General features: G+C 50.7%; 1 protein-coding gene across 1 annotated transcript; it reads left to right on the forward strand.

Moving 5' to 3' along the window:
• The first annotated feature begins 819 nt into the window (after positions 1-819).
• On the forward strand, positions 820-27,972 carry LOC134042325 (uncharacterized). Its single transcript, XM_062489518.1, has 14 exons — positions 820-885; positions 2,450-2,512; positions 3,811-3,958; positions 5,671-5,763; positions 9,103-9,403; positions 10,101-10,266; positions 13,469-13,579; positions 14,057-14,179; positions 15,249-15,384; positions 15,981-16,116; positions 19,724-19,804; positions 25,902-25,955; positions 26,692-26,694; positions 27,911-27,972. Exons 2-14 carry the CDS (start codon positions 2,484-2,486, stop codon positions 27,970-27,972), a joined length of 1,443 nt encoding a protein of 480 aa, XP_062345502.1. The 5' UTR covers positions 820-885; positions 2,450-2,483.
• The last annotated feature ends 21 nt before the right edge of the window (positions 27,973-27,993 follow it).

Below are 27,993 nucleotides of genomic sequence, written 5' to 3' on the forward strand. Positions count from 1 at the left end.
TATGCTTAAGCATTTCACTGCTCTCTGCAATCTTGTCTATTGATGCGTCGCTTCTCCCTCATTTCAATTATTCCCCGCTGCATTCAGGTTTTATTGGGGCCCTGGAATTTAAGGACTCATTTGGCAACTTCCTTTCAAAGGGATCGAAGTTTTTTTTATTTGGAAATGAAAGGCGGGCGTTCCGTTTTCATTCTCCAGCCGGAGATGTTGAACTCGGGGCTGGAGGTGACTGTGGCTCCTCCCATGGGAATTTTGGAGAGGGGACAGCACCAGAGGGACGCAGGGGCACTCCAGAGGGCAAGGAATCGGTTTTTTTTCCTCTTGAAAACCATGGTGTACAATAAACTCGGCAAAACCATCTGTACCTGTTCAGCTGCTCCCAGTTATCTTTCGGATTGGCGCTTTGCAAATTCCCTCCTTTTCCAGGGACGCTGATTCTGCCTCACCCCAGGTGCCCTCTAGCACCAAGCCGGGGGCTCATCTGGGCGAACAGCAACACCCGCGGTAACCGCGTGGTGCTGACAGACGAGGAAGCGATAAATAATGATTAATAAAAATAACAACAAAACGCCTTCAAGGAAGGGCGCCAAGGCGCCTCTGGGCGGCGCAGGCCGCGCCCTCCCGTCCCCATGGCAACGCGGGGCGGCACTTCCGGGGTCCCGCGCGGGGCACGACGGGAGCCGCACGTGGGCCTTGGCGGAAACCGCGCGGGGCCACCGGGATCGGCACCGGGATAAGCATCGGGATAGGCGAGATCATCTGGAGCGGGACCGGGATCACCGGGATCAGCGGGATCGGGAGCGGCACCGGGCTCGGGGGCGCTGGGAGCGCCCCCGAGCGCCGGCACTCCCGGGATGGGCGTCACCGGCCCCGCAGCCGGCCCAGGTGAGCCGGGTGCCTCCGCGGGCTGGCTGGGACTCGGCTTGGCTTGGCTCGGCTCGGCTCGGTTCGGTTCGGTTCTCGTCCCGGGCAGGGGGAAGCTTTCCCCACCACCCCCACCCTTGTGCTACCCAGCTCCTTTTTCTCTTTCCCTTTGCTACCCAAGTTCTGGAGGGGCTGAGCAGTCGGTCCCCAGCTCCTGACGTGTGGATGAAACCCCGGGACGTGTCACCGACCTTCGGTCACCTCTCAGGTTCTTCCTGGCCTGGGATTATTTCTTGATGCTGGCCTTTTGTCCAGCCTGCATGTCCGGGGCACCGCAGCCTCTGGGGAGTTTGTTTGGCCGTGTCCTGCCCCAGGAGACCTTCCCTGGGTATCCCTGTGTGCTCGAGTGGCTGATGCAGCCTGGACAATGGGGTGCTGTGAGACCCGGCTAGTGGGGAGGGAATGGAACGGGCTCCGGGGAGATGAGGAACCCAGTGTGCTCCCTACGGGGCGGGGGAGAGGGAAATGGGATCAGAAGATCCATCGGCTTCTTCGTCCCTTACGGTATCGGTGTTCTCGAGAAAACTACTTGGAGAAGTGTAAAAACAGGATCTCGAGATCTGTGTTTGCTCGGCTGCCCGTCGTGTAAGAGGAAATGGAAGGGATGAGATCCCAGATGGAGCATGTGGCTGTTAAATTGTGCAGGTGTCAGGAAACCCAGATCCTGCCCCAGGCGCTGGCAGGATCACATGGCTGAAAGGGACGCCTTGAGGAGGTGTCTGGGTGTGCGTGATGTCCCCTTCACCCCCACACCTTGGTGGCAGCCCAGTGACAGCCTGATGCTGTGTCTGAACAGGCACTGGCCTTTGCTCCTGGCAGGGGTTCTGCTGGAAGCCTCTCTTGGTAATTTTCTGTTTTTCTCTCAGGGGATGGTTGTTCATCCTCAGGTGCAGTTTGGAACTGTTTGATAAAGGGCAGCTTTACTCTGTTCCCAAAACCACCTTCCCTCTGGATGGCTTCAGGTGGGGTGTGGGACACTTTGTGGTCCATCCCATGCTTGGTGCCCTGGCACTGCTCTGGGTGGTTCCAATGGCCCCACAGCCTCTCAGCACCACCAGGATTCCTGCTGGACACTTGTTCCTGCTGCCAGTGGGGCTCAGCTGCCTCCAGATGGATGCCAAAGAGGGTGATGTGAGCTTGGTTTCAAGTTCAGTTCCTAAATAAAGTGCTTGGCTGGCACGTGCGGTCTGTGAGGGGTTTTGGAAGTAGAAAATTAGGGTTTTCTCATCCTAATCCATGCCTGGGGCAGGTTCAGGGGAGCTATCCTGAGCTGGGAACAGCTCCAGCCAAGCCTTTCCTGCTGTCTTGTGGATGTTCAGCAATCTCTTCCCTTGCCAGCAGCCCTGTTCCAGTGAGGAACAGAGAGAAAAAGTGTGAAGGCTTGGAGTTGTTCAGAGCTGGGCTGGCAAGTGGGTCTGTAACTCCCAGTAAATCTGACCTCTCTGCTCAGCAAAACTCCTTAGTTCTGGCGTTTGGAGACGGTGAAATACTTTTATCTCACTCTATGTTGTTTGTTTTCTTCCAGTGAATCCAGAGGGCTGGAATTAGGAAGGCAGTGGATGGAATACACAATGGCTGATCCACACCTGTAAGCCTATTTAAAAGCTTCTTGGGGGTTACTTTATTTTAGTTACAAAGGTTTGGTTATCTTGGAATGCCTTTAGAATGTTGTCTTGAAAGTTTTTCAGTTAATAATACATTTATATTCACATGTTAAGTGTAATGCAGAATTCATGTCTTCAAGTTATTGATGAAATAACTGCAGCAGTAACATAAATGCCTCATTCTGTGGATACTAAAATCTTGGGAATAACCAACATGCAGGTTGGCTTTATCCTATTTTTACAAAATCACCACAAGTTAGTTAATGGTGGAGGATCCCAAGGTCTTAGAAAAGTTGAAAGCCTTAAGAAACCCTTATATTCCAGGTTCTGGTCCCGCTCCTTGGATTCTTTCTGCTGTGTCTACTTAATGTAAATTGCATGGACAATTTGTACAAAAAGCCCCCAAGAAGCCCAAACCCTATACAGCAAACCAAAGAGGGAAAAAACCACAAAAAACAGCAAAAGAAGTCCCAACAACCAGAGAGGACTGAGAAGTGTCATCCAATGTTCCATTCATTTCCTCAGAGGAGTTCTGTAAAGCTCCAGGGACTGAGTGCTGGGTGCTGTGGGAGCCCCTCATCTGAAAGGGGCAGAAAATGCAGATGATTTTTTTTTTTTTCCCCAAAGTCTGGGCGGGTGAGGCAGCATCACATGTACTTTGTTTCCTGTTTTTATTGAATTTGGTTTAATCTGGCAGGTTTAGAACTGCAGTTTCTCTGAACATGATGGGGACTCTGGGTTGCAGTTTCCCTCCTGTCTGAAGGAGATCTGTGAGGGGCATCCCTAGCTGCCCATTTCCCTGTGTTGGCATTAATGTCGTGTGGCTGCCCAGGAGGCACATCAGGAATCTGGTTTGAAAGTGGGAGGGAACTGGGTTAGTTGGATTTCCCTCTTGGTGGCACCATGGATTTAGGCAGCTGTGGAACCTCAGCCTCGGCATTGTCCCCGCTTGGGTGGCTTTCAGAACATGTTCCTCTGCTCCAGTTTTCATGTTGGTTTAATGGAATAGGAGCGACTAGCACATCATCCATTTAAAGCACAGTTACAGGAGATTTTTGATGTGTTTACCCTTTGGAACACCAAAGCCCCAGTGTAAATCTGCAGGGAAGTGGCATTTATATCTATTTATACAAACGTAGGTGTGCAGAAGAGTGAGTCTTCTCCTTTGTGGGGTCTGGGGCAGCTCCCCCTCAGTGCTGCCGAGTGTGTCTGAGGCACAGCGATTGTGATGGATGCTTTTGTTTGTTTTCACACCTTTCAGTGCCTGTTGTTTGCCTTGCAGAGCGAGGCTGAAGCTGCAGAGGCATCTGGAAGCGGTGTCGGAGCGGCAGCAGCTGGCCCTGCGCCGGAACTGTGCCCTGCGCCAGGAATTCCTGCAAGTGGGGGCTCACATGGACACCATGGCCTGGGACAGCATCCGGGAGATGGAAGTAGCTTTCTGTAGGGCTTGGTCATGGGAGTTTTCTGTTGGTATGCAGGAATCTCCTGGTGTGTCCTAGAGCTGGAAGCAAGCTCCATCAGGGGCTGTATTTCAGGTGGCAGAATAGACAGCTCTGAAGTGCCCCAGTTTCAACAGATGCTGTAAGAAAAAGCCAAGCCCTCAGGTTCCTTGAATCACATTTTTATTATCATGATCATGATTGTTGTTGTTATGTTGTCATGCTGTTCCCTAAAGTACAGTTTGGGATGTTGCAAAGTGATGGTTCCAGATTTTTTGAAATGAAATTGCAATGCCTGCTTATGCCGGTGATGCGCGGAGCCAGGTTTTTGAGGGTGAGCACAAAAAGGGAAATTAGTTCATTCCTGCTTTCTAAGAGCAGTGGCACTCCTCAGAAGTGTTTGGCTGTGTTTATTCCTCACACAGTAGCAGCCCAGGTAGTGCCTGTTGGGTGTGGTGACATTGCCAGAACAACTTTTCCTGGCTGCAGTGCAGTAGCCCAGAATTCAGAGCCTGTCCCCAGGGTGTGTGATACCCTGCCCCTGATTTTCACTTGTAATTTGAAGCAGAGCAGGAGGGGGGCTGTGCTGCTATGCCAGCTTTCCCCTGATGCTTTGAAGGGGTTTTTCCTCCTCAACATCCCTGGTGCACACCAGTCTGCCCAGTGTCAGGACTACCAGTCTCAGTCCCAGTGCCACAGGTCAAGCTGCATGTGTGGGGTTTTTGCTCAGTCCTTCCATTTTGATGTTCCCGTGCCATCCATTTTATCTTTGCCATATGACAGTTACTTTTTGGAGCTGCTGAACAAATTGCATCGTCTCCGTGTTAGTTATGGAAAGCAGAAGAATTATGGAGCATGCAATCATTTAATCTATCGTGGGAATACACAGAAAGAAATTATTGCTCTTTCCTCTCCCTTTTTTTTCCATAGAGAATGCCCCTTAGGAGTGCTTTATCACAACTCTGTGCACATTTATTATGTGGCTGCAGCTCACAAAACTCCTTTTTTTCTGAAAGATGCACTTTTGCTCCCTGTGTTTGGCCAGTAATTTTTAGGAGCATAAATAAATTCCCTTTGGCTTCCAGGAAAATCCAGGAGCTACATCTGAGTCTCTTTTGAGCATCCCAACTCCTCACATGAGGGGTGAGGTTTTGTTCCCTGGAATTCCACGCTCCTACCTGGGAGCTGCCGGAGCGAAGGGCGAGTTGTTTGTGTACAGGATTCCTTGCCAGCACGGAGCTTTCCCTGCCAGGCTGCTCTGGAATGTGTGCCAGGGACTTTTCCTCACAACAGCCCAGCCAGTTGTAAAGAGAGGGCACGAAAAACATGTTGTGGAGCTCCCAAAGGGTGCGAGCCGTTGTCTGGAGGCAGCAGCAATAGTTCGGTGTTACAGATATTGTTGGGATGCAGTAAATACGAGTTAACAAGTTCCTGCTGTTCTGTAGGATTCTGTGTTAATGGGGGGGGCGGTGAATAAATGTGTATGAAAGCCCTGCAGCAGATTGTGTGCAGGCCACGCTGCTTGGGCAGGGGAGCGGAAAAACGAGGAGCAAATGAGCTCCCTGCTTTTAAATATGGTCTGTTTAAAAGGCTGTGGGGGCTTTGCATTTAAAGGTGCACAATTTGCAGAGTGGTGTCTCTTGGGCTGGGGAGGGGGAGTTGTTCGGTCTCCACTTTTGTGTGACGGATTTGTTCCCTTTTAGGAATGGTACGGGAGGGAAATTAAAAACCTGTTATCCCTTCGAGAGGGCAGCTTGTCAGCAGGAGGTGACAAGGAGGAAGGATCCAGCAAGCAGGTAATGGGGAGGGGAGGAAATGGGCTTTATTCCTGTGCTCTGCTCAGCCTTTCCACGGGGACTGTGCTGTGAAATTGTGTCTAGAGCCCGGGAGAAAGAGAACCACCCGGGTAAGAAGTGCAATCATTCCATCCAGAGAGCCAGAATTAAAAAAAAACTCTGACTGTTTGCTCACATCTTCTTGTTGGCTTTTATAATTCCTGCGCTGGGTGGTGTGGAGATGGTCGTGACCAAGGAGGAAATGTTCCTAATGAGGGATATTTGCAGAACTGCAGCTGAGGAGCCGTGCACCGTGTTTATAATTTCGTGTATTTTGACCTTTCCTCAGAGGGAGCAGAAGGAGATTGCATATCTAAGGAACAGACAAAAAGACTGACAAGGAATACTTAAATATCTGCTGCCATATATCTGCTGTAATGCAGGCTCCTAATCCCTCCTCCTATCTCCATATAAATGATACAGTTCAAGACCAGAGCTGTTTTCTCCACTAAAAGCAGCAAAGCTCTTTTAGATGAAATGTCTAAAAAACATCTCGTAATAACTTGGAGCATGCTGGCAAGAGTAGTCACTTGTGACTGTGTGTGGAAGCCCCTCAGCCAGGCGGCGCCGGAATAGGCAGGACGGGAGCATCACTCCATTATTCTGAGGAGCCGGCGTCCCCGAGGCTACAGCATTCATTAAGGAAAAGCTTACTGGGCTGAAAGCTGGGAGCAGATGATAACGGGATATGATTTTCATATTTAATGCATTCCTTGGAAGAGAGTGTGTGTGCTGCAGATTGATAGAAGAATCAACTGCTACTTTACTAAAAGACTTTCTAGTTTGCCCTATAGCTACCGATGGAATCATTCAGCCAAGAAATTAACTTTTTCCCCTTTTACCTGCTTTATGTATCTGCTAAGCAGGCTGCTGGCTGCCAGGGAATGTTATTATGCAGTTAAATGTTTGGTATTTAAGACTCTTATCAGAAAAGAAACAGAGGCCACACTATTTTGTTTTTATAGTAGGAGGAAGGTTTTTGGTTTCCTTTCTTCAGTGCATTAACAGTCGTTAATCTGAGTTTATAGGAAGTTTTCCCCACAGATTAAAAAGTTAAAAACCTTGAATTTAGAGCATTCTTTAAACTGTAATACACAAAGCAGTGAAGCCTAGCAGCCTTGACCTATATAGGCAGGCCTGTGGCAGGGTGCAAATTGTGGTTTGAATTGGGAGGTGGTGTGGGGAAAGGTGAGTTTATTTTGGAATATGAGCTGTCCAATTAGGGCAGGCAGCGTGGGATTGGGATTTCCAGCCGATGGAAAAGTTGCTACTAGAAAAATCAGTACTAGAACATCAAAGGCTTGTGCTGTGACTTGGGGTTTGAAAAACTGTGGGTGGGTTTTAGGCACTATGACAGTGTGGTGTGTACCCAAAAATGTCAGTTTGTGTATGATAATGGAGTGGATCGTGGAACCATCCCCTGTCCTCTTCCTCCTTCTCATCTCCCTCCTGAAACACAGAGGTGTAGCTTCAGCTACACTGTGCATTTTTGCCATGTGCCTGGGCTGTGCTTCAGCTATTAATTCCATTTTCTTTTTCCCTTTAAATGTGCTGGTTCTTCTGTCCAAAGCATAGGAGCTTGTTCTCAGTGATGTGGCACTGAGTCAGTCACAGAGAGTGTGCAGTCAGCATCCCATCAGCGATGGGATCAGGCCAGGATACAGCTTGTGGAGCTGGTTTTACATCCCAGCACTGGGATTGGGATTACTTTCTTCACGCTGCTTGGGGTGCTTCAGTGACTGTGTGATGACCCCCTCAGTGACATCTTGGGGGGTCATCTCTGCACCTTGGGGTCTCAGGAGGACAATCCCAGAACCAGCCTTCTGCAGATGGGCAGTATCCCAGTGCTCAAGCACCTTCAGGAATGTCCGGCACATTCCTGAGCCATGTGCCCTTCTGGGCTCCCAATGGCCAGGGCAGCCCTTAAACTCAGAAGTGCCACACTGAAGAGCTCCTTCCCAGCTGGCTGAGCTGTGCAGCCCAGGCTCCTGGATGCTCTGTGCTGAGAAGTCAGCTCAGAAGCTCTTCCTTGGAGCCTTTGGAAGATTTTGGACTTGGGCATGCCGGATCCTCCCAGGAATACCTGTGGGTGGCAGAGTCCCTCTCCCAGTTGATAAGGATATGTCCTGTGCCTGTGCCTGTTTGAAATCCATTTGTTTTGGAACACTGCATCCAGGAGCTGCCAGAGCTGTGCAGGACTGGCAGGAGGCATTTGAGAGCACCAAATCCCACACCCCAGAAGTAATTAGGAGGAACCTGAGAGCAGTGGTGATGGAATAAACTGTGAACTTAATCTGAGTGGCAAACCTTTAACTACTTAAAATGACTTCATGGCTTTTTGTTCTGCTCCTGGTGGAATTTGAGCTTTTTTAAGGAACCTTGGTCACAGAGCAGCAGACAAGATGCCTTTGTTTTCTTTCAGCTGGGCTTGGCAGCTGATTTTGTGTGGGAGGAAGAGGTCAGGCAGTGAAAGAGAGGGGAGAGGTGTGGAGGTGACTGTAAATGGTGCTGCTGGGATTTGGGGCTGGAGAGGAAGCCCTGCTCAGTGTTAACAGTGGCATTAGGATGGCTCACTTTGGCTTTGCATAAACTGGCCGTGACCCTGCAGCAGCGGAGGTGGCAGCAGCCACTCCTCCTAAATTGTCCTGATTGAGTAGGTTTGCAAAGGAAAAGAGGCAAGTGTGAAAACATGGGGATTTAGCAGCAGAGTGGTTGTGCTCCTGGGGCTGGTTCAACAGTCCTTGGCAGAAAGTGCTGTTCAAAATGTGTCTGCTCCATGTCCCATGTCACCTGGTGGGGGAGGCCACCATGGGAAGGGCAGACAGTGAGACAGGAGGGAGACAGTGAAACTGAGTTCCGTGGTGTGAGGGGAGCTGGATCTGCTGAGTGATTTACACATGGAACTCTATGGTTGCTCTGGGCAGCTCAAAACGTGATGCTTTGGTCCAGGGCCTCCAAAGCTTGCAGGATCCTAATCCCAAAGGCTTGGCTCTTTGTAAAGCCCGGTCACCACTTAGATGGGTTTGAGTCCTTGTTGTGTGTGGGTCCCTTTTGGGCAGGCTGGGTGTGCAGGCAGCTCCTGCCACTGGGTGTTGTGGCTCGTGGAGCTTCAATGCAGGCCTGGGATCTCATTTCACACTGGGATGCAGGGAGTGTGTGCCAGGGGCTGTGCAATATCAACACCACAGCAAAGTCTTGAATTCTGTGACACTTTTCAGAGCTTGTCATGCTGCCCTTGAGGAGCTCCATGTGTTTGTGTCCTGTTTGTCTCCTTCAGCCATGTCCCACCATGTGTTTCAGGTGCTGCAGGCAGGGATTGGCAGCAGCAGAGTCGTGCCAGGAGAGCTGGGCCAGCCAGCAGCAGCCTTCCTGGGCTACCCCACTCCAGCTGCCTTGGCCACAAGAGGTTTGGGCTTGCAGCAGGAGCCACCATCCCTGGAGGGGCTCAGTCCCAACAGTGCTGCTGGAGAGAGTGAGGAGGAGAGAGCATTGGGACACGGGAATCTGGCTGCCAGTGAGGAAGGCTCTGAGCAGCTCAGATCAGCCTCTGGTGCCAAAGCAGCCGCCCCGAGGCCGGGACAGCAGCAGAGAAGTGCTCCAGGTATGGCAGTGGGACATGTCCCTGTCTGCCTCCCCCACAGCTGCTGTTCTTCCTGCACCTCTGCTTGGAGTGTTGTGGCTCTTACTCCTTTTTTCTCTTTTCGTTCCTTTCTTCCCGTCGACCCTGTTTCCTCTCAGCCTGCTCACAGGGACAGGGAAAGGCACACTGGGGGCTAATCCTCGTCAGGGGCACTGTGAGGGAAGATTTCTTCACTGCTGTACCCAGAGAGGCCCTGGTGTCATCTGAGCTTTGCCTGAAGAGGGTTCGTGTGAACCGCTTCACCAGAGCAGTCACTTCTGGGTCAGGCTGATTCCTTTGTCCCTCAGAGCTGGTGCAGGATAGCTGAGTGATTCCCCCAGAGCTGATTTGGTCAGGTAGCTGGTGTCTGTGCCGAGGTGGTTTTTGAGGATTTCCCAAACCCAAAAGGCTGCAGCCTCCCTGGACTCCCCCTTGTGAGAGGAGCATGGAAGGACAGGGACCGAGGACAGGGAAGCCCAGAGACAAGAGGAGCAGAGGGATGGATGGATGCATGCATGCATGGACGGATGCATGGATGTTCCCTCATACAGGGTGAACAGTGTGGGTGAGCTTGGTTTCAGTTCCTACACTGTGATCTACTCCATGCTCCTGCTAATGTCTGAGAAGAATAATTGCAGTTTTACTATCTTTGATTCATTATTTTTTATCATTATTACAGGGGCAAAGCCTGGCCTGAGCAGGCAGGGCAGCAGTGCCGAGCTCCCGGTCCCTGCTGAGGAGGAAGAGGAGGAGGAGGAGATGAGGCCGAGCATTCCCGACATGCAGCAAGAGCAGGGCAGGGATGCCCAGGCTCTGGAGCCCTTGGGCAGCTCAGCACCACACAGGTACCACCTCCCTGTTCCACGGGTCAGCTGGGCTGAAAAATCAGGGCACCAAAGCTCACACCACTTTCTGCCCTGTCCTTCAGTGCCTTCAGTACCCTGCTGAGCATTCAGGGGCTTTGGGCACCTCACTGGGGTCTGAGCTGGCAAGCAAAGGATTTGTTGCTAAAATGCTGCTGATGTTCTTTAAATGTACACAAATCTTGTTCCAATTGCTCTACTAGGCAAAACTTCCGGGGGTCGAACACTTTGAGCATTTTTGGAAATAGAGTAAGAGAGGACATGGGCAGTGTGCTGCAGACGCAGGGCCCGTCCTCTGTTGCCGGATGTAAATCCGTCCCCGCAGGATTTTCAGGATTTTCGGCCCCACAACGCCCTCGTGAGACAGGGAAGTGCATCCCTGTCCCGGCAGGGCAGTGCCCATGGCGGGATGGTCCCCGGGGCTGGCCCAGGTCACCCGGGAGGGCTGGCAGGTCTGGGGTGGCACATCCTGTGAAGGAAGCAGTGCTTTTACCTGTGGATGGAGAACAAGCAGAAGGAATTCTCTTGTGCCATTTCGTTGGGTTTTCCCATCTTGGTTGTTTGCAGCGTGTAAATCTGTGAATGTCTGTTCTTGGGCGCTGTGGTACTGCCATGGTCAGCGCTGCTTTGGGTGCTGACACCTGAGCAGGAGCTGGGGGCCATCGGCAGACACTTCCCTAACTTCATCCCTTCCCATTTGCATCGGGCCGTTGCTCGCTATGGAAACATCATCTGATTTGCATGTAAATAGCTTTCCCTGCAGTCCTGCCTTTGTATCCCACCTGTTAATCACAGCAGAGCACCGAGTGCCCGTCTCTGCGAGAGGAGTCAGAGCCGAGCGCCAGCAGTTTAACCTTGTGTTCCCTCCCCTCGCTGTGCAGCGCCTGATGATGCTCAGAGCAGCTCTCGAGGCCCGGGGAAATTATGCACAAGGTTTGAGCGCCTGCATTGTCCCCGGGGCGCTGATGGAGCCGCTGCGCAGAGCTCTTCTCCCGTTGTGCCAAGTTGAATGCCTCCGCTTCTCAAGGCCGTGGAAGTGGGATCACCACTGCTTGCTGGTGCTGCAGGAAAAGATAGAGGTTTTAATTTGCTTTACCTGAAATTGAAAAGGCAGATCAAACGGCAGGAGTGGAGGAGCAGCCTTTTTCCTTGTTTGTGCTCACATCCAGGTGGGCTTTCTGAGGTGCCTGGAACGCAGCTTTGCAAAATTAATCGGCCAAAAATTTTGTGGGAAAGCTTGCAAGTGATTAATACGTTAATTTCAATTGTACACGTCACACAAGTGTGGGAATGCAGCTTCCTTTGCTCTGTCACACCACGGATTCACAACTGGTGATGTCCTTCCAGCCCCCCCGTGGCTTTCTCTTGTGAAATTCATGCGCTGGCTGAAGAAGTGTGCTGAAATTTGCCAGATTCTGTGTATTTGTTGCCTTAAGTTGAAATATCTGCAGCTTGGACTCTCCTACTGCAGCAGTGTCACTGTGGCATCAGATGGAAGCACTGTTCATACACTTTTGGTGAATTATCTGAAATGAGCACAAGGGATGGTGTTGAAAGGAGCAGAGACCGTGGCTGACTCCAGAGGCAAAACCAGTCCTTGTTGCGTGCCAGGAAGCCACGAGTTTTCATCTTTGGAGCAAATGCCTCTCCTGTCTTACTGCAGAGATTCCAGCCTCTGTTTTTTAAGGAGTTTTGGGCTTTTTCCCTGCAGTGAAGGGTTGGCAGCCGAGGGAGGGAGATGTTGTCGGGAACGGTGATGGAGCAGAAGGTTTGCATCTTGTTGCAGGTCGCAGTAGGGCACGGCAGCTCTGCTGCCTCGGTTATCAGAACTGGTGATTGTTGGACAGTAAGGTGGGTGTTCCTGCCTTCTCACACCCAGCCCCACGGGAACAGAACAGCACGGGATGGGTTTCCTGTCAGCAGCTGATCCAAGGGGAAAGGCTCAGTGTCCTCTTACCATTCCCTGCAGCACCCAGCCCTTTCTTTGAGGGCTTAAACCCGGGGGGCAGGAGGCAGGGGGAGAGGGTCTCTGAGAATTAGTGTGGAGAAAGATGATGACTATTTTAAGGCCTGAGCTGAGGGGGTGGAAAAAGGCAGAGCTTATGCCTGTGCCGCTTCAGCTGCATTGAGGAGGACTTAGCACAGATGGATTGTGCATTACAAAATGTAACACATAATTCAAGCTGTCAGCTTAATCAGACCGTTTCCAGGAAGCAACCTGTAAAAGAGAAGGACCTCTTGTTTGCTGACCTCTGATCCGTAGCCTGCTGCAGATTGTCATACATTTTGTTTTTCTTTATGTTGGTGTCCCTTCCTTCCCCTTCCCTTTTTATTATTGTATCCCTCTCGAGTGGCACCCTGGAAGGACCACCCAGCGGGAGGAAAACAATGGGAAACGAGCCGGCCGCTGGAATACAGGGTTTGTAAGGCTGGGGGAAAAGAGAAAGCACTGTTTAACTGCCTATGTGATCTCCCTGGCATTGTTTTGCTTATTAAATGTCTAGGAAACTCGACTAAAGAGACAGCAGCCCCCAGTTAATTGTTCACTGTTGCCCAACACTCGGAGGGAAAACACAGCTTCGGGCACGTCTCAGCACAGAGTCGTGCAAAGGCTGCGAGTTTTTTGTGCATGGAGCTTCTCCCTGGAGGCAGAGTAAAGCAGGGTTAACTGTGGAAACATGTCAGCTCCTGCATGTGGGGCAAAGAAAGAAAGAAAACTCTCTTTTGCCCCAGCTGCGGTGCTCATTGCCGGCCCGGGACCTGGGCTGGGAGCCCCACAAAGCTGCAGCCGGGGACCTGAATAGCCATTTACACCTCTGTCCCGGGATTAGCCCGCGCCATTGTTTCAGTGGTTAAGTCCTCATTTGCATCATTATAGAGGTGCAGCCTCATCAAAACCCCTCTGAGGTCCCAGGGCTGTCCCCGTACCTGTAGGTGGTCACTGGATTTGTTTCACTCCCGGAGGTGAAGGAATTAAAGTGCTAGGCACAGGGGTGATTTCCATGCCTGATTTTTGGATCGTTTGTTTGCTCATGTGCTTTTTTTTTCTTCCACCCCCCATCTTCCTACAGAGCTCGGGAACATAGTCTTAGCGTTTGCTTTGGAAAGCTCCAGTGAGGGCTGCAGGATGAGGAGGGAGCTCTGTCACACGTGGGTCACTGTCTGTCCTTCTGTCCCTCCGCAGGCCCGAGCTCTTGGAGCTCTGCCACACGCTGCAGCTCCTGCAGGACCTGGTGGAGAGGACGAGCCCCCAGCACCGGGCACTGTACCAGGGACAGCCCTCGGAGCTGCCCAGGTGAGTGAGTGCAGCCTGGGTGACAAAAACACCATGAACGGAGCAAAGAGAGCAAAGGGAATCCCCAGAATCTGGGTGTTGCCAAAACCAGTGGCAGAGAGCCCTCGCTGTCCCTCTTCATCCTCTGGGCCCCTAGGTACAGAACTGGGAATTTTGGTGACTTTATTGGCAACGATGCATAGCCTGCACGGACTGAGACTCTTGAAGGCACTTGATGATTAGGGGATTCCTTGGGAATTAGGAAGAGTGGGCCCCAAACAGGCCTGTCCCCCAGCCAGGTGCTGAGTGTGACCTCCCTGTGCTGTCCCAGATGTGCCCCTGAGCACCATGGACGTTTGTTTGTCCCTCTGGCTGTCTCTGGGATGGGATGGGATGGGATGGGATGGGATGGGATGGGATGGGATGGGATGGGATGGGATGGGATGGGATGGGACGGGCTGTGTTCATGGGACTTGTCCCCCCTGCTCTGTGTTGCAGTGCTGGTGCTGGAGCTGGCAGGCTGGCTCAGGGTGACCTGGAGGAAATGGAAGCCGCGGTGCTCCAGCAGCTCCGACAGGCCGTGTCCCCAAGGAGCGGGAGCCTCCCAGACGAGCACACCAGGTACAGGGGCACAGAACTGACAGAGCAGAGCTGAGGGACACCCTTGGCTTTGCCCCAGGTCCGTGCTGCCCCTTGGACAGAACCATTGGAGCCTCGTGGCTTTTTTCCTTTATTTCCCTCCCAGTCCCCAGTGGTGGCACTTGCTCCACAGGGCAGCCCCAGGGTCCTCCCAGCTCAGGGAATTGCAGGAGCTCCAGATGCCTCCCAGCCAGCCATTCCCTGGATGTGAAAGTAAGGAGGGGAAATGTAATTTTGAGAAGGAAGTTATGCTGTGTGAGACAGAAGATGCACGTGGCCTTTGAAAACAACAAAGTGCAGTTATTGAAAATGGGCTTTTTTTTTTCCCGTGCATATGCCACAAGGACAAGTGAGAATTACTTTCTTTCCCCCCCCCCCAGGTCTCTTTAACCCAGGAATGAAAACAATTTCCATTCTGTCTTGCTTAGCTTGTGTCTAGACCTCCCTCCCCCGTCGCAGTGCTCAAGTGCTGACAGGATCGGGGCACTTGTGAGCGCTGCAGAAGGGTCTCTCTGCAGTACCTGCTTCTCCTGAGGCTGATACGCCTGCGGGCACCACAGCTCCTTGTGTCTCCTGAATGGTTTCTTAGGGACAAACACTCCTGGAGTTAATTGGAATTCACTCCTCTGAAACTTCACTGGAGCAACAGGAAAAACAAACAGCTTTGGCAAACAAAAGGATTGCAGGAGTGAGATTTTCTGCATTGAAAGACATCTTGTTTGGCTGGGTTTTTTTCTGTCCTTTTTCCTTTTTATCCTTTTCTGAGCAAAAGATAAGCCTGGGGCAGTGAGTGACCCGGCTGTGCCCCAGGGATGGTGCTGAGACCAGGGCTGTGTCTTTGGATCCTGAGCCTTAGAACAGGGCAGGGATGATGATGATGATGATCACCTCTGCCCAACTTCCCCATATTTGCACAAGTCGCTTCTCACATTTTCCACTTTGAACATTTTTAAAAGAGAAAGAAAGTAGGAATTAATGCCCGGATGGGGGGTGGCTTTTCCCAGCCCGGGTGGGTGGGGTGTCCCACTGAGGGTTCCGGTTTGTTCCTCAGGGACACGGACGCGCTGAGGACTCTCCTGAGCCACCATGGCTCGTTCCTGAAGCAGCACCGGGTTCGGCTCCCGGAGGGGGTGGCAGAGATGTTTGAGCAGCTGCTGGCTTCGGGAGAGGAGGGGCAGGATGGCCAGGTGGGCACTAACACAGGGAAATATGTCCAGTGCTTCATCCCACAGGAAAAGGGACTTCTGGAGGTCCCCACCCTTCATGCCAGCCAGGCATTAGAACAAGCTCACCCCTTTTCTCTGGTGCAAACCATCACAAGTTTTCTATCTTCATCTTTCTCTGTGATTTTTTTTTTTATCATGAAGGTTGTATTTTGACTTTTTTTTTTAAAGCAGAGTGAGGTTTGCTGCTGAACACACAGAGCATTTTATAAATGGTGGCATACTCATGGTTTTTCTAAGCTAATGCAGAAGGTTATAGCCAACTATTTAAATAAATCAGCAGAAATGGCATTCCATAGGCTGCGAGTGCCTCAGCCTCTTACTGTGCTGTTAAACAATTGCTTTACTGAACAGTGAGAGAGTTAGGGCAGAACATCGTGTAGATTTTACAGACTCAAGTCCACATTTCTGTCCCCAAACCAGCCCCAGAGGAACAGCCTTGAAGGAAGGTAGTGGAACATCTAACAGAAACACCCTGAAAGCAGATTAGCCTGAATGCACACTGGAAAGCTCGAGGGGAGGATAATGGAGCTGTGGCTGTTTGTGTTTTGAATCCTCAGGTGCTGAGAGAGGCCCTTCCAGGAGAGCCTGGGGATATGCCACCTGTCCAGAGTGATGAATCCTCTCTCGGCCTGCCATCGATCCCGACCAACAGAGGGGAAGGAAAGCAGAGGGAACTGGCACGGAGAGACCCAGGTAAGGGGGTTCCAGCTCTGGCTGCTATTCCAGGCTCCTGCTCTGGACACAGGGGAGTTCTGTGCAAATCCCCAGGGGACCGTGCCGTAGCTGCTGGCAGATCAGTGCACATTTGTGATGGATCTGGGGGATTGTCCTAAATATCTCAGTATTGCTTGTGATTCTGGCTACTTCCCAAGCTAAGTGATGCCTGTGGTGGTGGTGGGTTTTTCTGCAGGAGAGGAAAGGCCAGGCCCTGTGGCCGCTGTAAAATGGATCAGTGACTTCTGTGTGCAGGTTTACAAAGCGTCTCCCATTTAGAAACTGGGGGATGCGTTTGCTGCCTCGCATGACAAAGCCAGACTGCAGAATGAATTGCCAAAAATGAAAGGGTTCCTGTGGGGCCATTTCCCAGCTCAGTGTCAGGGAGAGCCCAGCTCATTCCGTCACACAAGGAGGGAATACATTATTCCAGTGATGGCAGCTCGCTTTCTCTGCTCCTGGAGCACTCTTTCCGTCGGAGTGTGGCAGCATCAGGTAATGAGGCTGCCATGCTCTTTGCACAGCAAATGCAAACAGGCTGCTCCAGGCTCTGAAATCCACGCACTCTTTATGTGCAGAGGCAACCAGACTTTGATTTAAGCTAATTTCATGCTGTGGGTCCAGCACACGCCGCTGCCAGGCGTTGCTGCGGGTTGTTTGTTTCCCACATCCATGGCGTCTTCAGTTCCTCAGGACATTTGGTTGGCTTATCCTTCTGTGAGGAAGCTACAGAGAGCCAGGGTGGCAAGTTCCCAGTGGGTGCCGCTTTTAAGAGTGGTAATGGATAGTTTGGGTCAATAAACAAGAGATAACAAAAGTGGGAAATTAAAGGGAGTAGGGCTTGAAAGCAAGCAAACCAGTCTGATGGCTGCTGCTTTGAAATGGTTTCATCATGACGCATTCATATCCAGAAGTCACAGGCTGGAGTGAAGATGAGAGCAAGCAGGAAAGTGTGATGGGAAAGATTCCCATTTCAGGTAGAAGGGTGGCTGCATGTTAACCTCGGGCCCAGCACTCCACAGGGTTATACAGTCACACCCCAGCGGCTCTGGGACTTCAGAGGGAGCAGACCCAGCACAATCAAACGTCACTGATGGAGCCAAGAGCAAAGCTGGGGAGCACAGCACCTCTTGAATTCCTTGTCATCTTGTCCCACATTTGCCAGGAGTGAATATCCTCTCCACGAGCCTGTTGGGGCCTGCCGCCAGTGTTATGGGGATCAGTGTCTGTGAAGAGCATCTAGTAATGGTAATTCCAACTCCAGAGGGTGCTGGATTGATTCTTTCCATGAGTAGTTACTGGGGGTCACTAGAATCAGCATGGGGCAGATCCCTGCCCGGCAGAAGCCATGCCTCCTCTCTGCCCCCTGTACCAAAGCTGCCTGATAACAGTGGCTCCTCCAGCCAGAGCCATCACTGAGGCTTCAGAGGTGCAAGTGCTGATGCTTCCTACCTGTGAAAATGCCCAGAAGCTCCTCAGCCAAGCCCAGAACTCCAGCTCCAGCCAGTCCCTTGTCAGGGAGCTGTCTCTGCTGTTCCTCTTTCTCCAGGAGTGAGGCTTCTCACACCTCACTTGAAAGCCAAGCTGCTCCTTTTAGACATGATTCATCTTCAGCCTTGTTTCCCTCCCTTCCTCTCCCTGCCAGGCAGCTGCTCCTTACCTTTGCTTTGGCCCGGGGGCTCTGGAGTTGTTATGGGCCTAAAACAGAAGCCACATCTCTTACTTGTTGGCTTTTGGGCTCAAACAACTTCTTTTGAGGGATTTAGATGAACTGATATTTGATGGCTATTAATTTACTTGAATATCTGTGAATATTCCAGAATTGTGCAGGTTCTTTCATGGCCTGTCCGGAGCTCAGGGGAGGCTGCCTGTGGAAAAAGGGCTTTAAAGGCTGGCCCAGAGAGGAGCTGGCTGACAGCAGCAGTCTCCTGTGGTACCAGGTAATGTGAGGATACAAAGGCAGAGGGGGGCTCCTTCTCAGCTCCTCCACGGATGCTTTGTTTTTTTATCAGGAAGACTGTAAGAGAAATTGTTCAGCTCTGCGGCTGTTCCTGAGGTGGGCAAATAATGCGAGATTAAGAAGGATAAAACCCATTATTTCTTGTTTTGCTGGATGACTGTTTAAGAGTCTCACTTATGAGTAGGAAATTGCTGATTTTATTGAAGGGGCAGGTTTGTTAAATCTTTGACAAAACCAGATTCTCTCTCTCACCTTCACTTGTCTTTGATTTGAGCAGGCGTTAAGGCTGTAGAGGATTTGAATAAAAATGGTGTAACTGCTCCACTCCTTGGACTCTGCTTTACAACAGCTGGAAAGTCACCCGTAGCTGCTCTCCAGGTCTAAAATCTCCTTTTGGAATAAGGAGGGAAAGCCCTCTTAAGAAGAAAAAATTCGCCCTTCTTTATGTATTACACAGGAACATGAAGGAGCACAAGCTGGTTTGTGCCTCCCTTTTAAGGCCACCTTTAGTGAGCCAACAATCCTGCCACCACTTTTCCCAGGCCCACGTGTCATTCCTAGTGAGGTCTTCCTCTGAGGATTCCGAGGTGCTGCTTGGAGTGCACCAATCAAGGCATTTCATAAGTCTCACTCAGCCTTGTGCTCTGTGTGGTATCGTTTGGGATGGAGGAAGTTCCTCAGGCCAGCACCAGGTTGGACACTGCACTGAAGTCAGTCTGGATGATGCCATCCAGCAGCTCACCTTGGACACTCGAGTTCCTAACAGACCTCGGAGTCTTTCTGGAGTTGTAAATTCTGGGTGGTAATTCTTCATCCATCTTTAAGCAGAGGCAGCAGCAGCTTGAATGCTGGGTTTTGGGGAGAGGCAATGCCATGAGCTGTGATACATCATGGGGAGGGGGGGAATTCTTTCCCCCCCCCCCCCTTTATATTTTTTTCCCTCTCATTCGTGATTTCTCTTTCCTCCTGGGCAGGCTCTGGCATCTCTTTGCTGAAAGTGTCTGGGACTGAGAAGGATTTTTGCCGCTGCAGTTCAAATGCAGAAGGCATTGGGAATGTGCACAGCCTATTGGGAAGTGGAGAATCCAAAGTGGACAGAAACATTGAATCATCCTGGGTTGGGACACTGGTGACAGCAGGGCTTGGTTACAGTTTCAGTGCTGTAGATAAAAACATATATATAAAATATATATGCAAAGCAGCCTTTTAAAGTGGGATTTGTGCTTAGCATCGTGTGCTTTGGAAACGAATACAAAGATGAGCAATTGTCTGACTCCAGTGAATGAATCCATTTGCTTCTTCTTTTTTTTTTTTAATCAATCTTTACAGAATGGAAATGAGATCCACAGAGCAGGGGAAAGGGAAGAAAGGAAAGTGAGGATAAAAGGTTTCGAAAGAGTTGGGTGTTTGGCTGTTTAAGTCATAAAAATCTCAAGATATGTGTTTAATTTGATTTTTGGGGGATTTATTTATTTTTGTCTAATTCAAGAGAATGGTTGAAAACACAGAGGTATCTGTGATATTCCAAAATAATCTACATTTAAGGGGAAGGAGAACAAAACTAACTCTTCTGCTTAATGTAAATGGGAGCTTGGAAAGTTCACAGTCCCTGTTTTTCCTGCACAGGGGATCACGGCCACGATAGTCCCGAAGGAAGTCTGGGCACGCATTTGGAAAGCAGCTCTGTGTCAGATGGAAGCACTCCTCCTTCCTCCAGGTAAGGCTGCAAGACTGGCAATGTTTCCATGAGGGAGAAATCCCGACACAAAAGGGCTGAAGTTCCTCAGATTTCTTTTTGTACTTGGACCGGGGTTCAGGTTGCTGTTTCTGTAATCAAGCACTGCAGGTTTGGAACACCTCAGGCTTTGAGGTCCTCCTTGCTTTTAATCCTCCTGCTCCATGGATTTTTAGGCTGGTGTAGGTGAGGTCTGATTCTGCAGTTGCTGTTAAAATCATAGCATTTCTATAATTCAAGCATGTTAAATATGAGCTGTAACCCAGCATTGATGACTGGCGTTCCTGCTTTGGTGTGGGATTAATTCTTGCCATCTTTTGTACATCAATTGTTTCCCCTTTTCATATTTTCTGGAACTTTGAGAATGATGAGCCAGTGATTATCCTGCCTTGTGCTATGAAATGCAAGGGTGTTGCTGTAGATGAGTTTTTGAAATGTTACATTTTAGCCCTTCCCTGAAACCCTGGACAGCAGGAAGAGCAGGATAGGTCCCTGAGAACTTACTTACAGGATCACTGTGGCTGAATAAAATGTGTCACTTAAAAGTAACTGGTTTTTATTTAAAATAAAAACTCTCCAAGCTACACCCCATTGCTGCTGCACTGCTCGCCAGTCGTGCCTGCAGCCACTTCTGCCTCGGTTAGATGCTGTACGGGTTTTTTTGCCTTTCTTTTTCTTCCTCTTTCTTTTTCTCCAATTTTGACAGGTTTCATTTCAAATAATTCCTTCTGGTCTATAATTCCAGGCCTCTGGTTTGCGCAGGGATACACAATGACGCTGCTTAAAAAAGCTGCAGTAATAAAGCTGTAAGTCAGTGCAAGAGTGAGTTTTTGTGAAGGGCTGGAAGCCACGGCGGGGTTTGGGAGCAGCGCTGGGCACAGGGAGGAGGAAGAGGCAGAGCTGTTTGCAGCCGTGCCTTGCCATGCCGTGGTTCTGCGGCGCTGCAGCTCCGCTCCAGCAGCCACTCCTCGGGCTTTATTGCTTTCACAAGTGGTCTCAAACCCACTACTTGAGAATAAACATCCCTGCGAGCTCGGCCGTGGCACTTTATAAATTCTCCTTTGCCGCGTTTTGTCACTGAGCTGATGAGTGACCTCAGCGTGGACCCTGCCGGACCGGAATAAAAACCGTGGCTCCTCTGATGTCCCCCAGACAATAATTATCATGTGCCAGTTAAGCCCAAACTACAGCTGAGGGATTTTACTTTAAAGCGGAGGCTCCAGCGCAAAAATGCATTTATAGCTCTTTGTCTGGCACCTCATTATGTGTGGGCCTGATTCATTAAGTAATTGGTTTGCAGTTGTTTACATGAGTATTAAGGCTTTCTATTCAGCAGCCTTTGAGATACACATTGTGCAAATGTTGCATGTTATGAATGTGGAATGAGGGGCCGGGGCCCGGCCCTATTGGCTAAACACTGCGCGCTGTTGAAAAGCAAGAGAAAGAGATTGGGTGCTGCTTTGCATAGCAATGACTTTCTTAATAAGCTTTACAGATTGATACACACAAGCTATAAAAGATGCAAAGAGATACTCTTAGCACATTTATCCATGCTCGTTTCACTATTATGGGCCTGGAGAAGGGAAGAATTGAGGGCTTTCATACTCGGGTTTTCAGTGCGTGTCTTCAGTGCATGAGACTTAATAGAATCCGATGTTTATTGTATTATAAATCATGGGGAAGTAGGCAGATCTGCAACAGTTTATTATTAAAGATTCTTTCAATGTAAATCTTTTTCTGCCATTGTATTTCCTACAGCAAAATCATTTTGTGGTTGAGTGGGGATGAAAGGCATAATGTACGACGGAGTGAGTCTTAATAGGAAGCTGCTCTCCGAGTAAAGACCACTTGTTCCCTTTTGTTCGGCAGTGCATGCCAGAGCTTCCTCTTCTCCCGCAAACGACGCCCGCTCCACCTCCAGCAAGAAAACCCCTCTTCCCTGGCTCCTTTGCTTTCCCCGGGGGAATGTTTCCATGCGGGGAGATGCACCTTTGGGTGGGGTGTCAGGGTGCTGCAGCAGGCGAGGGGGCATTGGGTGACACGGTGCTGGGGGGAGAAGGTATCAGAAGTCAGGGCTGAGGCTGCTGGTGAGCGCGGGCGGGTGGGCAGCAATGTGTGTGGCATTTCAGGGGGCTGTAGCGATGGATACAGCCACTGGAGGTTACTCGCTTTCTGGGAATTCCCCATTTCGGATGCAGGCGTCTTCTTTTTCTTTGACTTGTTTGGCTGTCTCGTTTCCAAATAATCTGGAGATTAAAGGTGCGTTATCAGCTGAGAACCAAAGCCCTCTTTGGATTTGTCAGGACACCAACACGGTGTAAAATATTTTAAACTTTAACTAATCTGCTGGAAGGACTCTGAGGGGGTCTCTGAAGGCTGGTTTTCAGCCCCTGTTGCTCGACACAGCTGTAGCGACATGCAAATAGAAGTTGGCAGAGTCAAATTCATCTCTCAGTCGTCCCCGGGCCCATGTGCTTTGGCCATCGGGGGGCACTCGGGCTCTGCGCATCCCCCGCTTCCCCCTTTCCCGAACCAGTCCCACACCAAAAGCTCTTCTCTGCTTCGAGGAGACATCCCAGAGCTTTGGGGCTGGCAGCGCTCGAGACGTGCACAAACACATTTCCCTTGGAAGTCCAGGAAAAGTGCCATGGCGTCGGTCTGGATTCCCGGGAGGTGCACCCAGAAACAAGGTGGGATCCAATGGTTTTATCCCCCCAATGTACTCCCGGTCGTCAAATGGCTTCTCTAAGAAGCTGACTGAAAATTCCAGTAGGATTCTCTGCCGTTCCAGCTGTTTGTGTGAGCTTTGTTTCCTCTGCCTGCACCCCCAGCTGTTTCAGAAGCGGAGCTGTTGGGGTGGCGGTGCCTTGCCAGGTTTGTGGGGAGAGGCACCAACATCTGCCGGCCGAGCACAGAGGGAACAGTGGATTTTTTGGCACTGCCCCTGTTCTCCTGCACAGCTTCCTCACAGTGCTGTGATGCATCTTTGTGTCAGTGGGGGTTTTTTTTTTTTGTTTGTTTTTTGGTTTTTTTTTTTTTTTCCCAGCATGGTGAATCCAAACAGAGACTGGTCTGAGATGCAGCTCGACAGAAATCTTTGTATCCTAAAATAAGGGTCGTCCTACTCACAGTGTACTTACTGAAATTCAGTATTATTACTCCAGCTCTGGCATGATGAATGGACTTTTGAGTTTATGCTGCCTATGTGACATTGTACAGAATATGTAGTGTAGGTACTTAGTTTGCCAGGGTGGGAAAATCCCTTGGCATTTAGGATTTCCCAGATTTTTTGGGTGTCTTTTTTGCTTGACACTAAAACATAGAAGTTCAACAGGTGCTTTAGCAAGAAGAATCTTGGGCCACAGTAAATATTTTCTGCTGTTTTCCAGGCAAGCCCCCTTGGTTAAGTTGGCTCTTGTTGTCCTGGCATTTTCCTCTTAATACTAATTTTCTTTGTAGAGATAAAAACATTTTATTGGAGCTTTTTCATTCCTTACTGTCACAATATCTTCAGTACAAAAAGCCTGTTTCATCAGAGAAATGGAGAGATTAAAAGGCTCTTTGAAGTGAAACCGGTTTGGGTTTTCTCTTTGTCAGAGCCCGGGTTCAGTTTGGAATTATTTTAGGGAAGAAGCGAGTGTGCAAATGGGTATCGGAGGGTCACGACGGGGGATTAGCGGAGGCGCTGGACCCGGCCTGGCTCTATTTAGAGCCTGAAAACGTCTCGTTGGAGGTCTGTGCCCATTGTGTGCCGCGGCCGCCGAGCCAGCGCTGCCACGGCCGCGGCTGCCGAGCGCAGCTGCTGCGCCGGGCGGAGCTGCCGCTGCATCTCCCCAGCGCTGTGCTCCTCACCCCGGCCTTTATCCCCTGCACTATTTCCCAGACTTGGGCTGGGGCAGCTGCTGAGGCAGCCCCTCTGGCCTTTCTGATGTCCTGGCTCTGTTTTCCCTGTGCTGCCAGCTCTCCTGCCGAGCCTTTCCTGCGACCCTATCCCCATCTCCCTTCTCTGGGGGTGGCTGTGCTTGGCTTTGGCTCCAGGCTCTTTGGCGAGTGAAGCCTTCCCTGTGGGAAGATGAACCTCAGGGAACCGATGGTGCTCAGTAGAACTTGAACATTTCTCTGCCTGCTCTCCTGCCAGCTTTGACCTTTATCTTTGTGGGAAGCTGGGGTGGCAGTGGGAAGGTCTCCAGATGTCTTCCTACAGCCATGGTTGTCCTTTCTCCGCGGATCCTTCAGCTGGATCTGGAGGACCAAGCCCTGGAGACATGGGGAGACCTCCCTGGTGATCCTCAGCGCTGGACCCAAAGCACTGACATGCTGGTGTTGTAGGGTTGAACCACAGGGAGAAGTGGGACAGAAATGACAAAAATTCAGATGTCAAATGGCTTTGGTGAGAAGCTAACTGAAAATCCCCGGAACTCCATGCTCCCTTTCCAACAGCAGGTGGGATGTGGCCGAGGGGAAGCGGTGGCTGCTGCCCCCTGATCTCCTCTTCAGCTACTTGAAATGGTTCCTGTGCCAGCATCCGCAGGAAGAACCTCGCTAGCTGCAGCTCAGCAACAAATGGTTTCGTGCTCCGCAGCCCGGGGAAAACAGCACAGCCTCTTGAGCACACATTTATTTTTATGGGCTGAGCCTGGGATGTGTGGAGCACCTCCTGGGAAGTGCTGAGGGCCAGGAGGTCTGGCCAAAGGGAGCAGGAGCTCGAGTAGTTCAGTGGCATCAGCCCAGAGGCTCTGGCTTCAAATGCTCTCTGGGTATCATGTTGAGTGAAGGCCTTTGAAGGAGAAGTGAGAGTATGAGGCAGTGTGGAGTTTTGTTTGGAATAAAAGGGAAATGCGGTGGGATGGCACACTAAAGGAATGTTGGAGAAACCTTTGAAGCCAAACTGTTTATAAGTTTCTTACTGAATAAGGTCATAATGTATTTCATCACTGTCAGTCCTCTGCTAGAGCTGTCACTTGGTACTGGCACTTCTGCTTTGGTTCAGAGCCTTGGTGGAACCTAGGCTGTGTTTAATATTCTGGGAATTTCTGTCCGCAAAGCAGGAGCCTTTGGAGAGGAAACAGGATTTAAACAGTTGGAGCTTTCTCTGGCTTAAAAGGAAGAGTGGCTGCACCACTGGTAGCTGCAATGTGTGAAACTTTGCATGTGGCTTTCCAGCTGCAATCCCAAATTCTGACTGAATACTGAGGGTAATGCAAGCAAGGAATCATCCCTGCTTTCTTTTGTTTCCTTCACAAACGCCTCCACAATAGTGGAATATTTGCAGCTCCCCACTTTAAGCACTTCTGTCTGTACTGGCTGCCACGTTTTTAAATGAAACGCAGCAAATCACAGACATTTCAGAGTCCTGTTGTGACTGAGGCCACAGCTTCCAACTGCACCTTGACATTGGCTTTCATTTCACTGGTTGGCCCAGTGATGTCCCAAATACCTCCTATTTGATCTTCCTTATTAAAATCAGCTGAAGCTTTATTTTTTGGAGCTTCTTGCAGGACCGCTGCTGTAACAGTTAATTCTCCCCCCGTGTTTGCCCCCATGCGATTATTCCCCAGCCCCAACACAATGCACGCGCTGCACACAAAAGATCAAAATGATTCCAGCTTGTTTGAGAGATTCAAAAGGGCCTGTGATGCTCCAGACACAAGAGCAGCCATTTAGCAGAGCAGGCTCAGGCTGCACACACATCAAGGTAGATCAAAGGCAGCAGAGATTGCACATTGCCATGGGGCCAGGCACAGTGTTGGACCCGGAGGAAGTGCAGGGAGCAGCTTTGGGGATTTTTTTGGATTTTGTCTTTCCCAGCAGCTCGGCAGGGCCCTGCTCCTCTGTACCTTAACTCAGTGCTGTCAGGGAATGACTCCAGGAACAGCTGGAACCGTGTCCCTCCTGCACATGAATTTCTCCACCTTTTAGGTGAAGAAGTCCATGATTAAATGGTTATCTGGGGAAAATAAATAGTTATAGGCGTTACTGGGTTTTTGTTTTTTTAAACTGTTTCACAGTAGTTTTTAAAAAGTCACTTAATGTTTTTTTAGTTGGAGACATTGTGCTGATTGTTTGAAATGTTTTACAGGACTGAATTGCGGAAGGAGACGGTAGCTGCCATAAAATCCAAAGGTAAGAGACGAATGTTAAGTGCTACTGAAAATTAGTGTTTTCCTAGTTAAATTTATACTGTAGAAGCTCTCTCAGAACAACGTTATGACCTGTATAAAGTACAGAGAAGGGTAAGCATGGGATTTCCTGTGACCTGTGGGAGCCAGCAGGGAGCTGAGGAGGACAGATCTGGGTCAGAGAGGAGGTGTTTCTGGGGCAGGTGGTGTGGGATCTTTGCAGGCTTTAACCAAAACTGCAGGGAACAGCAGCTGGAGGGAACCTGGAGAAGGAGAAACCTGCGGGTTCCTTGGTCTTCCCTGGGATGTGGGATGTGGGATGTGGGTGGGTGCAGCTGGATGGTTTTGTGTGTGGGCAGGCTGGTTTCGTTCTGAATCAGCGTCTGGGCCCTGCGTGTTTTCGCTGCCCACACATTCCAGCTCCCCCTTTGCCCCCTGCGAGGCCTGCTGGGGCCTGCAGCCGCCTCTGACGGAGCCTCCTGCCAGCAGGGCAGTGCTGGGAGCCAGAATGCCCAGTTTTAGCGGTGTGGCATTGAACTGAGGCACAGATGCCATAAAGGACGGATGCTTTGGTGGCACTTGAAAGGCTCTGGCGTGCCTGGCCCCTTTCCTGTCTCGGAGCTGTTCAGTGCGGGGCTGGCTCTGATGTTCCCGGTGGAGCACAGCCCTGCAGCCCAGGGGGTCGGGGATGGAGGATGAAAGATGCAGCTGCTGCATTTGTAGATAAGGTGTTCTTGGAGCTGGTGCCGTCAGAGGCACCAAAGTGCCTCAAACAGGAGCCCCAGTGTCTGCGTGAGTATGACAGCCTTCCTCCTCCCGCTGCCCCTGGCCAAGCCCTGGGCCTCATCCCACTGCCTTTGGACAGCCCGAAGCCTCTGGAGTGGGTGGGAACAGAGAGCACAGCTCTGTCGGCCACGGTGGCCCTGACTTCATGTGCCATGCTCCCCACTCTGTCCTACCCATGGGTCAAACGAATTCACGTCTCCAGAAATCTCTCAGGAGCCCTGAACTGCCGTGGGGTTCTGCTGCCATCAGTGAAAGGGTTTGGTGGTTCCCGGAGCCTAATGTTAAAGCCATGTGCTCCACTGAGATCAGGCCTGCCTGGATCCGATCTGATCTGATCTCAAAGTGGTGGTTTTTCATTTGTGACGTCATTGCCATTTTTGTGCCAATTCTGTGATGTCATGCCCTGCTGGTGACTTCACCGCAGGGTCAAGTAGTGGGGGGAAAGGGCAACAGAATAGACAAAGCTGCGATTCAGGCAGCAGCTGGTCAAGTAAATTGCTTGGAGTGGAAATGTTCTGCCCGGCTACCTTGCGGCACAATGGAGTGAGAGCACTGAATGCGGCCACTGTCCAGCACGGCCGCCGGACACCATGCCGGACACGCACACCTGGGGCCCTTGGTCAGCTTCGGGAGAGTTGTCCCATGCTCGTGGCTGTGACAAACAGCACGGCCACGGAAAAGGTTTCACACCTCTGCTTTCTGTCTCCTCACCCGCAGCGTTCTGGGGCGAATCCGACGACAGCAGCTCCGAGCTTGAGGCTGCCCTGCGCCCGCAGACCCACGGCGTGGATTCAGACGACTTCGATGACTTCTACGACTGAGATTCTCCCCCTGGCTTTTGGGAGGGGAGAAACAAGCTGTATTTTCTTTTACACAGTGAGTGTGCCATGGGCTGAAGCGCCTCTTGTCACTTTATTGGCAAAGAAGATGTAAATACCAAATAAACATGATGGATCCTATGCATTGTCTGTGTGCTCTCTCTGACCTGCATTGTTTCCTGCTCTGACGGGAATCCTGCCCTGTGACAGTCCCCTCCCGAGGCTTGTGGCATCCCAGTATTGGGACTGCAGCGCTAGACGGGGTTTGGGAAGAAGCAGACAAGCATTGTGGGTATGCAGACAGACGCTGCTGGGGTGGGCTGGCATGTTTGATCTTTATCTTCTTCTGCAACAGATCAAGAAGAAGAAATGCATAAAATGTCCATTTGTAATTCAGCACGTTTTGAAACAGAGTAGCATTTGCATGTGGCGAGCCCC

This window comes from Cinclus cinclus, chromosome 3, assembly GCF_963662255.1.
Source record: "Cinclus cinclus chromosome 3, bCinCin1.1, whole genome shotgun sequence".
Lineage (NCBI taxonomy): Eukaryota > Metazoa > Chordata > Aves > Passeriformes > Cinclidae > Cinclus > Cinclus cinclus.

Bases quoted from the DNA above. Each gene is read 5' to 3' on its own strand.
- LOC134042325 (XM_062489518.1), top strand. From the start codon at position 2,484: ATGGAATACACAATGGCTGATCCACACCT. The intron at 3,959-5,670 runs GTAGCTTTCTGT...GTTCCCTTTTAG, and splicing joins ACAGCATCCGGGAGATGGAA to GAATGGTACGGGAGGGAAAT. The intron at 9,404-10,100 runs GTATGGCAGTGG...TCATTATTACAG, and splicing joins GCAGCAGAGAAGTGCTCCAG to GGGCAAAGCCTGGCCTGAGC.